Raw genomic sequence first — 18,406 nt, forward strand, 5'->3', positions numbered from 1 at the left:
ATTTATTTTTTTTTTAAAAAAAGAATATAAAAAAAAATAGTATCATAAAAAATAAAAAAATATTAAATATAAAAAATTAAAAAAATTAAATTTAAAAAAAATAAATTGTAACAAAAAAAACAACCATTATAAATAAAAAAAAAAAAAAAAAAAAAAAAAAAAAAATGATGTACTCTTTTAACGTAAAGTACTTTTAAAAATATATCGTATTAAATATATGAACTGTCAAAAAAAATATATTACAATATAAAAACCAAATTATTATTTATTTTTTTTTTTACTTAATTTATATGTTTTTTTCTTACTTATATTTATATATGTACAAAAAAAAAAAAAAAAAAAAAGAATAAAATAATAAAATAATAAAAATAAATGGAAAAAAAAAAATATATATAATATATTTTTATGTTACCGTAATATATACTATATATAGTAACACTTTAAATTATTACATGTATATGTATATGCTAATACAAGAACAAAATTATATATATATATATAATTATATTTTATTATATATTTCTTATTAAATCATTATAACATATTTTGAATGACATATATATTTAAATATCATATTTGTGATAATAATATTTTTAAAATATAAAAAAAAATAATAATATATAATATTAATATTAAATTTGGTACGAAGTTGTATAAAATAAAAAGAAAAAAAAAAAAAAAAGGAAAGAAAGTATATTATTATAATTATATTAAAAAAAAGAAAAAGAAATATAAAAAAAAATATAAAAAAGTAATTTATACATACATATATATATATATATATATATATATATATATATATTTATATATATAGTATAAATATTATTTTAACATTTACTTATATATAAGTATTTTTATTTTTATTTTTATATTTATTTTTATATTTATTATTTATTATTATTTATTTATTCATTTATTTTTATATTACACCTTATAAGAATACTTATATTTATATATATGTATATATAAATGAATTTAATAAAATTAATGAAAGTTTTTGGATATATAAATATAATCACAAATTGTGTTCAAAGCTTTACAAATAGAGCTGATAAAAAAAGATATAATGTTTTTGCAAAAAGTTTTATAAATACAATAAATACAAATTTATATACATTTAAAGCAGTCATGAGTAAAACACCAGATTGGATACATGAGAAGTCACCTAAACACAGTAGTTATGATATTATAGAAAAGAGATATAATGAGGAGTTTAAGATGACTTATACAGTATATCAACATAAGAAGGCTAAAACACAAGTAATATCATTAGGTACTAATGATCCTTTAGATGTAGAACAAGCTTTTGCTTTTTATGTTAAAACGTTGACACATTCAGGTAAGGGTATACCTCATATTTTAGAACATTCAGTATTATCAGGATCTAAGAATTATAATTACAAAAATTCTATTGGTTTATTAGAAAAGGGTACGTTACATACTCATTTGAATGCATACACATTTAATGATAGGACAGTATATATGGCTGGTTCAATGAATAATAAAGATTTTTTCAACATTATGGGTGTATATATGGATAGTGTTTTTCAGCCCAATGTATTAGAAAATAAGTATATTTTTGAAACCGAAGGATGGACATATGAAGTAGAAAAATTAAAAGAAGAGGAAAAAGGAAAAGATGAGATACCACAAATGAAAGATTATAAAGTATCATTTAATGGTATTGTATATAATGAAATGAAAGGTGCTTTAAGTAGTCCTTTAGAAGATTTATATCATGAAGAAATGAAATATATGTTTCCTGATAATGTGCATTCTAATAATAGTGGTGGAGAACCTAAAGAAATTACTAATTTATCATATGAAGAATTTAAAGAATTTTATTATAAGAATTATAATCCTAAAAAAGTTAAAGTATTTTTCTTTAGTAAAAATAATCCTACTGAATTATTAAATTTTGTAGATCAATATTTAGGTCAGTTAGATTATAGTAAATATCGTGATGATGCAGTAGAAAATGTAGAATACCAAACATATAAAAAAGGACCTTTTTATATTAAGAAAAAATATGGTGACCATTCTGAAGAAAAAGAAAATTTAGTATCAGTAGCTTGGTTATTAAACCCGAAAGTAAATAAAAATAACAGCAACAATAATAATGGTAGTGATAATCAAAATGGTGAAAATAAGAGTTATTCAAATGGTAGTGATAGTCTAGATTTAAGTTTAGAAAATCCAACAGATTATTTTGTCCTTTTAATAATAAATAATTTATTAATACATACACCTGAGAGTGTTTTATATAAAGCATTAACTGATAGTGGATTAGGTAATAATGTTATAGATAGAGGTTTAAATGATAGTTTGGTGCAATATATTTTTAGTATTGGTTTGAAAGGTATTAAAAGAAATAATGAGAAAATAAGAAACTTTGATAAAGTACATTATGAAGTTGAAGAAGTAATTATGAATGCTCTTAAAAAAGTAGTAAAAGAAGGTTTTAACAAATCAGCTGTTGAAGCATCTATAAATAATATAGAATTTGTATTAAAAGAAGCAAATTTGAAAACTTCTAAAAGTATAGATTTCGTTTTTGAAATGACATCTAAATTAAATTATAATCGTGATCCATTATTAATATTTGAATTTGAAAAATATTTAAATATTGTAAAAAGCAAAATTAAAAATGAACCAATGTATTTAGAAAAATTTGTAGAAAAACATTTTATTAATAATGATCATCGATCAGTTATTTTATTAGAAGGTGATGAACATTATGCACAAGAACAAGAAAATTTAGAAAAGGAAGAATTAAAAAAAAGAATAGAAAATTTTAATGAAGAAGAAAAAGAACATGTTATTAAAAATTTTGAAGAATTAAGTAAATATAAAAATGCAGAAGAAAGTCCTGAACATTTAAATAAATTCCCAATTATAAGTATATCAGATTTAAATAAAAAAACTTTGGAAGTACCTGTGAATGTATATTTTACAAATATTAATCAAAATAATAATATAATGGAAACATATAATAAATTAAAAACTAATGAATATATGTTAAAAGATAATATGGATATATTTTTAAAAAAATATGTATTAAAAAATAATAATATAGATTATAGTAATAATAATAATAAAATACAAAATGAAGGAAATGTACCTATATTAGTTTATGAGATGCCAACAGCAGGAATTGTATATTTACAATTTGTCTTTTCATTAGATCATTTAACATTAGAAGAATTAGCATATTTGAATTTATTCAAAACATTAATATTGGAAAATAAAACAAATAAAAGATCATCTGAAGAATTTGTTATCTTAAGAGAAAAGAATATTGGAAGTATGTCTGCTAATGTTGCTTTATATTCAAAAGATGATCATTTAAATGTAACAGATAAATATAATGCACAAGCTTTATTTAATTTAGAAATGCATGTATTAAGTCATAAATGTAATGACGCATTAAATATAGCATTAGAAGCAGTTAAAGAATCCGATTTTTCAAATAAGAAAAAAGTTATTGATATATTGAAAAGAAAAATTAATGGTATGAAAACAACATTTAGTGAAAAGGGATATGCTATATTAATGAAATATGTAAAGTCACATTTAAATTCTAAACATTATGCACATAATATTATTTATGGATATGAAAATTATTTAAAATTACAAGAACAACTTGAATTAGCAGAAAATGATTATAAGACATTAGAAAATATTTTGGTACGTATAAGAAATAAAATATTTAATAAGCAAAATTTAATGGTAAGTGTAACATCCGATTATGGAGCATTAAAACATTTATTCGTTAATTCTAATGAATCATTCAAAAATTTAGTATCTTATTTTGAAGAAAATGATAAATATATAAATGATATGCAAAATAAAGTAAATGATCAAACTGTAATGGGATGGAATGAAGAAATTAAAAGTAAGAAATTATTTGATGATGAAAAGGTAAAGAAAGAATTTTTTGTATTACCAACATTTGTTAATTCTGTATCTATGTCAGGAATTTTATTCAAACCAGGAGAATATCTAGATCCATCATTTACTGTCATTGTAGCTGCATTAAAAAATTCATATTTATGGGATACTGTTAGAGGATTAAATGGAGCTTATGGTGTTTTTGCTGATATAGAATATGATGGTAGTGTAGTCTTTTTATCAGCTAGAGATCCAAATTTAGAAAAAACATTAGATACATTTAGGGAATCAGCTAAGGGATTAAGAAAAATGGCTGATACAATGACTGAAAATGATTTGTTAAGATATATAATTAATACTATAGGATCCATTGATAAACCTAGAAGAGGTATAGAATTAAGTAAACTATCTTTCTTAAGACTTATATCTAATGAAAGTGAACAGGACAGAGTAGAATTTAGAAAGAGAATTATGAACACAAAAAAAGAAGACTTTTATAAATTTGCAGACTTGTTGGAAAGTAAAATTAATGAATTTGAAAAAAATATTGTTATCATCACTACAAAGGAAAAGGCAAATGAATATATTGCAAACGTAGATCCAGAATTTAAAAAAGTATTAATAGAATAAAATAATAAACAAATAAATAAATAAATAAATATATATATATATTGTATATTTTATATAATATGTCAATGAGCAAGCTTACATATAATACATATTATCATTCTTTTTTTTTTTAAATTTTCATATAAGGAAAAATAGTTTTAAACATGAAAATATAAATAAATATAAAACTAAAACTAAATACTTATTTATATTATTCATATATTATAATTCAACGTTTATGATCCATTTTACTTTACATTATTTTAATTATTCATCATTTTATTATTTTATTATATATATATATATATATATTTTTTTTTCTACATTATATATAAAGATCTATCAAACTTTAAATGAATGTATTTAAAAATATAAGTCATCAAAAGGATATTATAATGTTTTATATTATAAAATAAATGTACTATATTCCTCATCTCTTTTTTTTATAAAAGACATAATTTTTTTTTTTTTTTTTAATATTTTTATTAAAATAAATATAGAATGGATTCCTTAGTCAAATTACTTATAATTTATTATTTAATATAGGAATAATAAAATATATTTTAAAGTTAAACATTGAATATATTAAAGTAAAAAAAATAAAATAACCAAAAAATTTAAATAAGGAATATATATTATGTGATGTATAAATGATATATAACGAATATATTGTAAAAATGAAAAGTTCTTTTTTTCATATGTACATATTAATCTTTACAAAATATATATATATATATATATATATATATATATATATATATATATATTATGTTTATTACATGGATTATTTTTAATATTATTTTAGTTGTATCTAATAATAATGTAAATAAAATTTTTTTTTTTTTTTCTTTCTATATTTTTGTTCTAAAAAAAAAAAAAAAAAAAAAATACCATATATATGTACACGTATAATAAGTTATATATATATATATATTAAATATTCATAAAATTAAAAGCTCTTTTCTTTAAACATAAAAAATTGAAATATATATATATATATAATATATATTCCATCAATTTTTAAAATGTAATACAAAATATATAAATATATAATTTTTTAAATATAGATAAATATATATATATATATATATATATATATGTATATGTAATATAAAATAAGATGTTTGCATACTGTATAATATATTTTATGTATTATATGTATAATATGTTATATGTATTATATATTTTATATGGACTAATATATATATATATATATATATATATATATATTTATATAATGTATAATATACCTAATATATATAAGCATAATATGTGTAATATATATATATATATATATATTATATTGTAAAATGTTAAGAGTAATATAAAAAAAAATTATATAAAAATATTAAATTTGCATATGCTATAGGATAATACAAATTTGAATAATAAAAATTTACATTAAATGTATAATTGTATTTCTTATTTATATATTGAAAAAAAGAATAATAATAAAACATAAATTATAAAATAAAAGAATATGTATTTTCATTTTAATTGAATCGCTCATGTTTTTCCCATGTTATTATAAGTTTTATTATAAGATCTTTGCATATATGGTCCTTGTTCATTGTTTTTAAAAAAATTATATGGAAAATGACCATATTGCGAATTAATAAAAGATTGATGTACATCGTTTGTAGAAACTCGTGAATTATATCTATTGTTTGGCATGGTATTTTGAATTGAATACATTTCATTGTTAGCATAATTTGATGATTCATTTCCATGGCAAGACATTGGAGGTGGTGGGGGTGGAGGTGAATTATAAGACTACAATTAAAAATATATAAATAAATAAATATATATATATATATATATATATATAATATAATATTATTCATATATAGGTACAATATAACCACATATTAATACAAAGTTATGAAATATAACAGTCGTTTAATATATATGTATTTATTTTAATTTTTGTTTTTTTATTTTTGATTTTCTTTTACAATTCATATATTTTTATATTACGTTGTTCATACGATCTATATTGAGATATTGGGGTGCCAAATATCTATAAATTAAAAAAATAAGCATAAACATAAATAAATAAATAAATATATATATATATATATATATATATATGTGGACATATTCATTTTATTTCTTTAAATAAAAAAACTCATTTAATATTCTTACTGTTCTTCCCCCTTTTTTATTGAAACTTTTAAATATTTATTCCCTGCATTAAAACCATTCATGCCAGCAACAGCATTAATTGCACTTTGTTGATTTTCAAAATTAATAAATCCATAACCCCTACTTTTTCCATTCGTTTCTCTTTTGATTGTTGCGCCTAGTATATTACCATAATGTGAAAAATGCTACAAGGTTGGAAAATTAATAAATAAATAAATAAATAAATAAATATATATATATATATATATATATATATATGTGTACATTTAATTCTTATAGACATATTATATCATTATATAAAATAGGTATGATTTATTTCTTTTTTTTTTCTTACTCTTTTTAAATCTTTGTCACTCCAATCGTTTGGTAAATAAAAGACGAAAATGGTGCACCCTGGTTTTATTTTTCTCTTATTTGTTTCATTAGAGTTAGATTTTAATAAAACCTAAAAAAAATAAAATAAATAAATAATATAAAAAAAAAAATTCAAATGACACATAAATGAATAACACATATACCATTTATTGCGTTTATAATATTTTACTATATGTTTTATAATCATACCTTAAGTCTTTTTCCTGTGTATACCTCAACTTTATTCATATTAGAAATAGCTAGTGCTGCACTGTGTGGATCAGTATATACAACAAAACCATAACCTTTACTGGTCTTGTCATTTTTTTTGGCCACTGTAGCACTCTCCAAGTTACCAAAAGTTTTAAATTTCTAAAAGAACAGAATAAAATATAAAACACCAATATATATATATATATATATATATATATATGTTTACATATATTATCTTTAAAAAAATTCTTAATTGTTCATATTTTCTTACATCAAATAAATCCTGATCATTCCAATGAGGTGGTAGATAAAAGACAAAAAGTGTCGTCTTTTTATTATCATTACTTGACTATTCAAAAATAAAAAAAAGAAATATATATATATATATATATACATATATTATTAAATAAAATATTAAGGTAGAATATTGTGTTCTTATTTTATTTCCTTGGGTGATATATAAAACAATTAAATAAATAAATATCTTATAATATTTATTACTTGTGATTTTTGTTGTGAATCTAATTTGTTTGTGTTCATATCTATACATTCATCTACAATTTTTCTTGAAGTAACTTTCAAAAGTTTCCCATTAATTTCCTTGCCGTTCATAACTTCAATAGCTTTTTGTGATGATTCAGTGTCATTATATTGAATAAAGGCATAAATATTTATATCTTTGTCTATAATTATATTATTTATGGTTCCAAATATCATAAAATTCTTGTAAAAGACAAAAAGGAAAAATCAACATAAATAAATATATATATTATGGCATATTTAAGTTTACAGATATATATCTATAAATATAAATATACATATATATTTTTATTTATTATTATTTTTTTTTTTTTTTTTTTTTACTTTTTTTAAGTCATTTTCCATCCATTCATTTGGAAAGTTATAAACAAATATGCTATTTGTTTGAAAGTTTTTATTCCATTCCATTGTGCTTTCCTATATAAATAATGTATATATATATGTATATATAATGAATATACTTATAATTCAAAATTTTACACCAGAATATATGAATAATACATGTAATTATAAATTACACATGATTTTTTTTTATTACAAATATGCATATTAAAGTGTAATAATTTTTCTATTTTTTTATATTATTACCAAATCCATTAATATATGTTTCAATTTTTTTTTTTTTTTTTTTTCTTGGTTCTTGAAAATATATATATTTATATATATGTATGTATTTTATATATATGATAAATTTTCAAGCAGGGATTTTAAACACCCTTTATATAATTAAAATATATAAAATACTGCTATAACGTATATACAAAACAAAGAAATATAGTATAAATATAAATAAATATGTATTATATATATATAATATATGTGACTTATATATATTATTAATATTTTAAAGCTTATGAAATTATTTTACATTTTGAATTTTCTTCTTTAACACATTTATATAACAATATTAGGACTCTATTATTATATCAAAAAGATGCAAAGAAAAAAAAAAAAAAAAAAAAAAAAAAAAAAAGAGATACATTAATAAAAAGAATATATAATATATATATATATATATAATATAAATGTGAATGATAATAATAAAAAAAAAAAACAAATACATATATATATATATATATATATATACATATAAGCAATGAAAGAAATCAATGAATATATAAAAATAATATGATTAAATGGATGATAAAAAAAAAAAAATAAATAAAATAGGTCATAAGAAAAAGTATATGAAAATAATGGAATGCATATATATATATATATATATATATATATAATACATATTATGTATGATACATATATAATATGTGAATAAAGAACATATGCTAATGAATAATTATTTAAAATTGAAAAAAATAATAAATAAATAATATATATATATAATATATATATGTGAATAAAAAAAAAAAAAATAAAAAATAAAAGTAGATAACTCATAAAAATGCACTTTTTTTATTTTTTTATATAGTATCCTTATTTTTGTACTAAAATAAAATATTACTATGATATAAAAAATGAAAAAGGAATATTATATATATCATTAAACACATAAAATATGAGAATTATTATTTTCTGTTTTTTTTCTTTTTTTCTTTTTTTTTTTAATTAAAGTATAAAATAACAATACATTATATGTATACACATATAATATATTTTTTTAATTATGATATATTAACATTTTTTTTATAATGTGTAAAATATTAATTTATTATTGCATATATATATATATATATATATATATATATATTATTTATATGTATATAGAGATAGATAATTTTTTATAATATAAAAATTACATATCTATTATAATGTGTTTTATTAATACATATGAGGCTGAGTTTATAAAAATACCAATATTTCTTTTTAATATCCAAAATAAAACTAAAAATAAAAAGAAAAAGAAAAAAATTCATGTAATCTTTAAAAAATTTTTTTTTTTTTTTTTTTTCTTTCTTTTAGTCTTATATAATGTAGAATGTGTAAAAATATAAAATTAAAAAAATAATAAATAAATAAATAAATAATATTGTATTTACCAAACACATCTATGATTTGTTCATTCCATTTCATTAACAACAAAAAATTCTATAAAATTAAGGAATATTATATTATATATATTCAATATTTATTTAGTACCTGAATAATTATTAAAATATAATTTAATTTAATGTTTATATTCTAACCACTTCATATATATTGTTACACTTTATGTGACCAAAATGATGATATATATATATATATATATATATATTTATATTTTTGCATTTTTAAGCCAAATTTGTAATAGCAAAAATGGATTAATTTATTATATATTTGTTGATATATTAACATATATGTTTAAAGGTTTATTTAATTGAAGAAGAAAATTCAATCAAAATTATAGAACAAAAAAAAAAAAAAAAAAAAAATTCAAATAAATAAAAAAATAAATAAATAAATATATATATGTTAAATACAAAATGTTTGAAAAATTAAAATATTTTTTTTTTTTTTTTTTTCTTTTTTGTAATAAATTGATATAATTATATGTTTACTATATAGTTATTAAAAATTCTAATATAAGCACCTCTGATTATAAATATAGGGCTATGGTTTCTTTAAGATTAGATAGGTTATATTTTTATTTGTACATATATGGATAATACTTTTGGCTGATTTTAATTTATGCTTTTTGAATTTGTATTATCTTCCTATAGAGAAATATCTAGCATTATAATTATGGATACCTGTTGTTATTGGTTCATTAATACACCACTCATACCAAATTTTTTGATGATCTGTTAATCTCCAAATACTAAAAGATAGGTTTTGTCCTTTTTTTAAAAATTGTATTTTATTAATAGGAATATATAGAGGAAACCAACTATGAAGATTCTGTGTATGTGTTTTTGGTTCTATGGATATATACACATCATCATATAATTGTGATTTAAAATAACATAAGAATCCATGTATATATGTATCCATTTTGATTTTAAAATTAATATTTTTATAGCGATAATTATGACTATTATCTTGTTCAGTATGGATAGGTGGAACTTGAAATGAAAAACATTCTTTAGATGATTCTTGTGATATTTTTGTATATGAATACATATTAACAACATAGAAACATTCATTACCACCTGATATATTATTTTCTATTAGTTTATGATATAAAGCAGAACATGATATAGGTTCTAAATAAGATACACAATTCATGGGTATACTAATTCCATCATCTTTTAAAAATTGTTTTATTCCATCCATACATTCAGGAAATAATTCATTATCACCAAATGAACCTAATAATTCGCTAACAATTAGGTCTGCTTTTTTATGTATATCTAAATATCTTATATCACTATGAATCACTTGCACATTTTTCCATTCTTCTTTTTGAACTCTATTATTTAAAATAATTATAGCACTATCATTCTTTTCTATGGCATATATTTCATAATTTGTTATTTCATTTTTTTGTAAAGCTGATAGGGTTGTGTCTACTAATGGTCCTCTACCAGCACCCACAACAAAAATGGTAATCATATTATCACTCTGTTGGTGTTCCAAATTATTATTATCATTATTATTGTTGTTGTTGATATTGTTCTTAATTTTGTTGTTGATTTGGTTATTTTGGTTTTTATTTTTGTTGCTTATTTTTTTTGCTTTTTTCCAATTTGATAAATACTTACTTGTGGCTAGCTCATACTGTTCATATTTTTTCCGGTCCTTTTCAAAAACTTCATAAGTCTGAGACGACAAATTATCTTTGAGTGGTTGTAAAGGTATTTGAAAATAATCCCAATAAAAATTATCAAAAAGGGTATCATTGTCGAAATTTTCTATGGACATAAATAGTCTCTTTATATAATAAATACAACATTTTAAGTAGTAGTTGCTATTTTGTTTTATATGGATATTATTATTATTATTATTATTATCCATAATTTTAAATGAATCCATTTCATTATTACATATATTTTGTTGGTAATCATTACAATATTCATTTTTCACATTATTACTATGATAATTAATCTTGTGATTATCTTCATTATGTACTAGTAAAACTTCTATATTTTTTCTAAAAAAGTGTATTAAGATATCCTTTAATTTTTTTGGTAAATAAGGGTAACCGGTTTTAGTATCCAATAGAAATGCATCTAATGGAATGATAATTAATTTTACGGGTTCGGATTTCCATACATCTAATTGAATGTTACTTATATCTATATTATTTATATTTGATAATTCAAGAGCTAAACCTAAATGACTATAATTAAAATTACAATAAGCAATAAATTTTGCCCATAAATTCCATCCATTTATAATATCACAAGTCATATTTTTATTATAATTTTCTTTGTAACTTTTTTCTTTTTTTATAATAATTGGAATTCTCATTATTAAGGATAACATATTATAATTATTTATACATGAGTTAATATACCTAGCATAATTATCACATTTTGTATTTGGAACATTAATGATTAACTTACTTATAGATATATAAGTAGACCATTGTAATTCTTTATTTAATGCATCCATAGAATATAAACTTGAATTCTCATTTTCATCATCTGGATTTATCCACGTTGACATTAATCCATATATATTTTTTTCCCATATATTTTTATCTTCATATATATTACCAAATAATGGATCTATTTTATAACTACTTTTTTTTTTATTTTCATTTATCATAGAAGAATTATTTAGTAAATCATTTGAATTTAATTCGTTATATACATTATTCGTATTATCATTAAAAAGTTTACATGCAAAAAAATCAGGATCTATATTATTTTCTTCACATTGTGGTATTTTATGATATTCAATTTCTATACCTAATTTTAGATATCCGTATTTATTCTTTATAGTCATCTCTATATATTTATTATATAAATGATTATATCTCACGATATATTTTCCATCAATATACAATATATATGTATATATAATATAATATATTTATTAATTCGTATGTTGTTTTCTCCTATATGTTAGTATATCGTATATTTTAGATATATCATATAACGGTTTATCAAAAAAAGGAAATTTATAAATATATATAATTTACATTTTATTTTCTTTTTATATATTAAAAATATATATATATATATAATAAATTGTAATATAATATAAGCAATATTTATATATCACATGGTATATAGATAAATAAAAATATTATTATAAAAAGGAAAAAGATGTTCATGACATAATGCTATATGTGAATATACATATATATATATATATATATATAAGATTAATTCTTGTAAAATAAAAAAAAAAAATTAAACCCTATTTGTATTATTTATTTAAACATTATAATAGCATAATTAAAATTGTTAAAAAAAAGGAAATCAGTAATTTTTTTTTTTTTTTTTTTTGACATTACAAAAGAGTATAAATATATTTTTATAGAATACATAAGGGCAATACAAAAATTGTTGGAATAATATATGCTAATTTTTTTTGTGTACATATGGATTTATTGTAATTAAAAAAGGCAGCACATATATATATATATATATATATATATATATATATTATTAATTTTGTATTATTATAAAAGAAATATATAAATTTAATTACTTATATAATGTAGTTAAATAAATGGATATGATTTATATATTAATACACATGCCCTATGAATGGTGTAGTAAATAAATAAAAATAAAACACACATATTTTATTTTATGTTATTTTTTTTTTATTTCCGTTGTTGTCTTTATATAAATATATGGAACAATTTTATATTGTAGGAATATATTTTCTTTATAAAATTTGGAAAAGGCATAATGAAATTATAAATACATAACTATTCTAAATGTGATTATCACAAAAAAATATTATATATATATATGTGTAATTTTATTTATTTAATTAAATAACCTTTATGGTTGTATTAATAAAATAAAAATGAAAATATCTGTTATATTATATCATATATATATATTATTTGCACATAATAAATAACCCACCTATAATTTTCAAAACATTGAATTATATATTTTTAAAAACGTAGAAATGTCAAATAATACAATTAAAATATATTCATGTATTTTTTTTTTTTTTTTTTTTTTTTAATATTTATAATAATATTTTTTTTTGTTATGTCGACAAAATCATGAAAAAAAAAAAAAAAAAAATACAACAATTATGTTCAGAAAAACAATACATAAATGAAAATATATATATATATATATATTTTTATTTTTTAAGAAAAAAAAAAAAAAAACAGTTGTAAATTTTGTTATTATTTTATTTAGCATAACACAATATTTTGACATATTAAATATTATATTATATATTATTTTATTTTATATTTTGGCAAATAATTTTATATAGGTTATAAAAAAATATTATAACATTTTATATATAATATATATATTTTAAAATATGTATTTTATAATAAATTATAAAAAAAAAAAGAAAAAAATAAAGTAGCACTTTTAGATATATATTTTTTTAAATATTATAAATGACACTATTATTTTATGCATATTATATAAAATGAACAAAAAATTATACGCATAAATATAAATATATTAAATATATAAATATTATATATATATAATATATATATATATATATTATGTATGTATAAATAAAATAATAGTGTAAATGCATAGTTTTATATATTTATTGAATTATAAGAAAAAAGAAAAATTATTCTTTATATTATATATTTAATAAAAATAATTTATTCATATATATACAGTAAAAAAAGAATCCAGAAAATTTAAAAAAAATAAAAATATATGTTATTTCAATATATTTATATATTATATATAATTATATTAAATAATGTATATAATATATTATATAAAAATATATGTATTTTATAAAAAATAACATTTGGCCAAAATAAAATATACAATATTAAAATAATATATATATATATATATATATAATATTATTTATTTTATATTTTATATTTAGATATATATTTTATTTTATTTTATTTTTTTATGTAAAAATAAAAAAATATATTTTATATATTTAGATAATTAAAAAAAAAAAATTTTTTGAAAAAAATACAAGAAAATATTATATATATAAAAGGATATAAAAAAAATGTATTTTTTTTTATAATTTTTATTTTATATTTTTATATGTCCATATATAATATATATATAAGAAAAATGCAATAATTAATTTTTTGGTATTTTTTTCTTTTTTGTTATAATATATATATTTTCAAAAAAAGAATTGTATAATACGAATATGAGAAATATGAAATATATATTTTATTATAATATGTATGTTTAAGTTTATATATGAAAAAAATGTATAAATATTATAAACTATATATATTTAAAAGAGAATAAGAAAAAAAAAAAAAAAAAAAAAGAAAAAGAAAAGGAAAAAGAAAAAATAAAAAATAAAAAATAAAAAAGAAAAAATTTATTGATATTGACATTTATTTTTTTTTATTAATATTTGCCATTTTAACATATTATTTTAATTTTTATTTTATATATATATTTATATTTTTTTTTTTTTTTTTTTTTTTTTTTTTGAGTAAAAAATGCAGCCGTATGATTATAATAGAGGTTTAAATAATAATACAGCAAATTACAATAATCAGAATAATGCAAATGCTCCTATAAATAATCCGTTTCTTCATAACAACGATGTAGGAAATAATAATAATATGAAGACAAATGAAGGTCCATATAATGCACCAACATATTTTAACCCTGGTCAGCATCAACAACAACAACAACAGCAGCAACAACAAGGTCCACCTCTTCATCAAGGTTATCAGCATGCTGGTGTATATGGTATGAATCAAGGTAATTATAAAACAAATAATATAGGTGAAAATATGTATAATCAAGATGTTCATAATAATAGTGGTTATATAAATCAAGGACAACCTTATCGTAATATGACGAATCAGTTTATTCCTGTAGGTGCAAATAATACTTTAAAAGCAGGAGGAAATATGTTAGGTTATGATAATATGGGTAATATAAATCATGTACAGCCAATTATAAATGATACATATCAAGAATTTTTACAATTTAATGCATTTTCTCATTTTGTTAAAAGTTCAGTTAGTTATATGCCAGCCAATACTACTTTGAAACAAAAAGCTTATGTACCTCTTGGGTTTGTGATACAACCTTTAGCACCTATACCAGATGGTTATCCAGAATTAGCATCTGTAAATTTTGGTAATTCAACAGTTGTAAGATGTAAAAAATGTAGAACTTATATTAATCCATTTGTTAGATTTGAGGCTGGAGGGAAAAAATGGAATTGTAATATGTGTTATAATATTAATGATACTCCTCAATTTTATTTTGTACCTTTAGATGAAAAAGGAAAGAGAAAAGATTTATTTCAAAGGCCAGAATTATGTACAGGTAGTGTTGAATTTATTGCACCTAGTGATTATATGATAAGACCACCACAACCACCTGTATATTTATTTTTAATAGATGTAACAGTTACATCAGTAAATTCTGGTTTATTAGATGTTGTTTGTAGTACAATAAAAAGTTTACTACCAAAAAATAATGATTCAACCGAAAATAATAATAACAACGACAATAATAATAATAATAATAATAGTAATGGTAATAGTAAGAATTTAAAATCTTTTGATTCTCGTACCTTAATTGGTATTATGACCTTTGATTCAACTATACATTTTTATAATTTAAATTCTAATTTGAAACAAACACAAATGATGGTGGTTCCTGATATACAAGACATTTTTATTCCACTTCCTGAGGATATTTTAGTAAATGTTCATGAATGTCAAAATGTTATAGATGTGTTATTAGATAATTTACCAGGTATGTGGAGAAATAATAAAATTAGTGATTGTTGTGCAGGAAATGCTTTAAAAGCTGCTTTTATGGTATTAAAAAAAGTTGGTGGGAAATTATTATTTTTTCTTTCTTCAGTTCCAAATATTGGTGATTTAACTGTAAATGTGAATAGAGATAATAAGGATAAAAGTAAAATTAAAAATATTTACAGTTCTAGTAGTTCAACTAATAATGTTGTTGATTCAAAATTGAGAGAAGTAGAATTATTAAATCCATGTAATAACCTTTATGCTGAATTAGCGCAAAATGTAACACAATATCAAATAGCTGTAGATTTATTTGCATGTCCTTTATATAATTTAGATTTAGCTTCTATATATCCCTTAGTAAAAAATTCTGGTGGCTCATTATATTATTATCCTCAATTTAATGTACATCAATATAATGATAAATTGAAACAAGAATTATTATTTGCCTTAACAACAGAAACAGCATGGGAATCTGTTATGAGAATAAGAATTAGTAGGGGTTGGAAAATTACTAATTGGTATGGAAATTATCAATTTAGAGGAGCAGATTTATTAGCATTACCAAATTGTCATTCCCATCAAAATTTTTGTATTATTGTAGATTTAGAAGAAAATGTAGTACAAGATTCAATGGTTTATGTCCAATCAGCTTTATTATATACAAATTCTAACGGGGAAAGAAGAATACGATTACATACATATGCTTTACCTATAACACAAAATATAAAAACTATAACTGATTCAATAAACCCACAAGTTGTTGTATCTTTGTTAGCTCACCAAGCAATAGATATTAGTAAAAAAGGAAAAATAGCAGATGGAAGAAATTTAATTCAAAATCTATGCTCACAAGTATTATCATCTCAATTATTACAATCAGAATGTGCAAGATTGTTATCTTTATATATCTTAGGTATGCTCAAATCAGTAGCATTTAGAGATAGTGGAGATGTTCCATCTGATCTAAGAATATATCATTGGTATAGATTAGAAAATATACCCGTAGAATCTGTTGAGGCAAATTTCTATCCCAGAATGTTTAGTTTACATAATTTAGAAAAGCATCATGGAAACCTAGACGAAAATAATAATATAGTATTACCTGATGCATTGAATTTGACATGTGAAAATATGACTCAAGATGGTTGTTATATAGTTGAGGATGGAGAGACAATAGTCATGTGGATAGGAAGGTACAGCAATGTGAAAATGAAGCATTTATATTATAAATATGAAATGTATATATATATATATATATATATTTATATGTTTTTTATTTATTTTTATTTTTTTTAGGAGCATTAATCCTCAATGGATCTATGCAGTTTTTGGTGTACAAACCATAGATCAATTAAACACGGAATATGCAGAAAATCATTTAGGTAAAATATATATATATATATATATTTATTTATTTATTTATTTATTTATTATTATTGTTTAAAGATATAATATATTTACAAAAAGACATATTTATATTTTATATATATTTTTTTCCTTATATTATTTTAATAGGTTCAACAGGAAATCCTTTCGGAGTACAAATATTAAATATAATTAATACATTAAGAAAAATAAGAACACCATGTCATATGAAATTATTGGTAGTAAAACAAGGAGATCCCTTAGAATATAAGTAATATTAAAAATGAAATCATTTTTAAGAATAAACATTTATAGATCAAAATGATTATATATATATATATATATATATATGTAAAATTTTTTTTGTTTTTTTTCTTAGATTTTTCTCATACTTAATTGAGGATAGATCACAACACATGATGCTGTCTTTAAAAGAATTCTTGGCCAAAATTTGTAAGACAAAATGAAACAATATGAAAATATATATATCTAATCTATATTAATATATATATATATATATATGTATTTATA

The 18,406-nt window shown here is 18.9% G+C and overlaps 4 protein-coding genes across 4 annotated transcripts; 2 read left to right on the forward strand and 2 right to left on the reverse strand.

Annotated features, from left to right (window-relative positions):
* Window positions 1–969: 969 nt before the first annotated feature.
* Window positions 970–4,521, forward strand: PGSY75_1360800 (falcilysin; the record flags this gene model as incomplete). The annotated part of the gene is made up of 1 exon (XM_018787633.1): window positions 970–4,521. One exon carries the CDS (start codon window positions 970–972, stop codon window positions 4,519–4,521), a length of 3,552 nt encoding a protein of 1,183 aa, XP_018640375.1.
* Window positions 4,522–6,006: 1,485 nt separating this feature from the next.
* Window positions 6,007–8,349, reverse strand: PGSY75_1360900 (putative polyadenylate-binding protein; the record flags this gene model as incomplete). Its single annotated transcript, XM_018787634.1, has 9 exons — window positions 6,007–6,273; window positions 6,478–6,520; window positions 6,646–6,830; window positions 6,980–7,090; window positions 7,210–7,371; window positions 7,484–7,561; window positions 7,714–7,935; window positions 8,077–8,169; window positions 8,341–8,349. The coding sequence occupies 9 exons, from the start codon at window positions 8,347–8,349 to the stop codon at window positions 6,007–6,009; spliced, it is 1,170 nt and encodes a 389-aa protein (XP_018640376.1).
* Window positions 8,350–10,392: 2,043 nt separating this feature from the next.
* PGSY75_1361000 (putative protein arginine N-methyltransferase 5) lies at window positions 10,393–12,576 on the reverse strand (the record flags this gene model as incomplete). The annotated part of the gene is made up of 1 exon (XM_018787635.1): window positions 10,393–12,576. One exon carries the CDS (start codon window positions 12,574–12,576, stop codon window positions 10,393–10,395), a length of 2,184 nt encoding a protein of 727 aa, XP_018640377.1.
* Window positions 12,577–15,226: 2,650 nt separating this feature from the next.
* PGSY75_1361100 (protein transport protein Sec24A) lies at window positions 15,227–18,328 on the forward strand (the record flags this gene model as incomplete). Its single annotated transcript, XM_018787636.1, has 4 exons — window positions 15,227–17,703; window positions 17,807–17,892; window positions 18,026–18,146; window positions 18,255–18,328. Coding segments are annotated over 4 exons (2,758 nt in total), but the record flags the coding sequence as incomplete, so codon positions are not given.
* Window positions 18,329–18,406: the final 78 nt, after the last annotated feature.

Source organism: Plasmodium gaboni, chromosome 13 (assembly GCF_001602025.1).
Source record: "Plasmodium gaboni strain SY75 chromosome 13, whole genome shotgun sequence".
NCBI classification, from domain to species: domain Eukaryota; phylum Apicomplexa; class Aconoidasida; order Haemosporida; family Plasmodiidae; genus Plasmodium; species Plasmodium gaboni.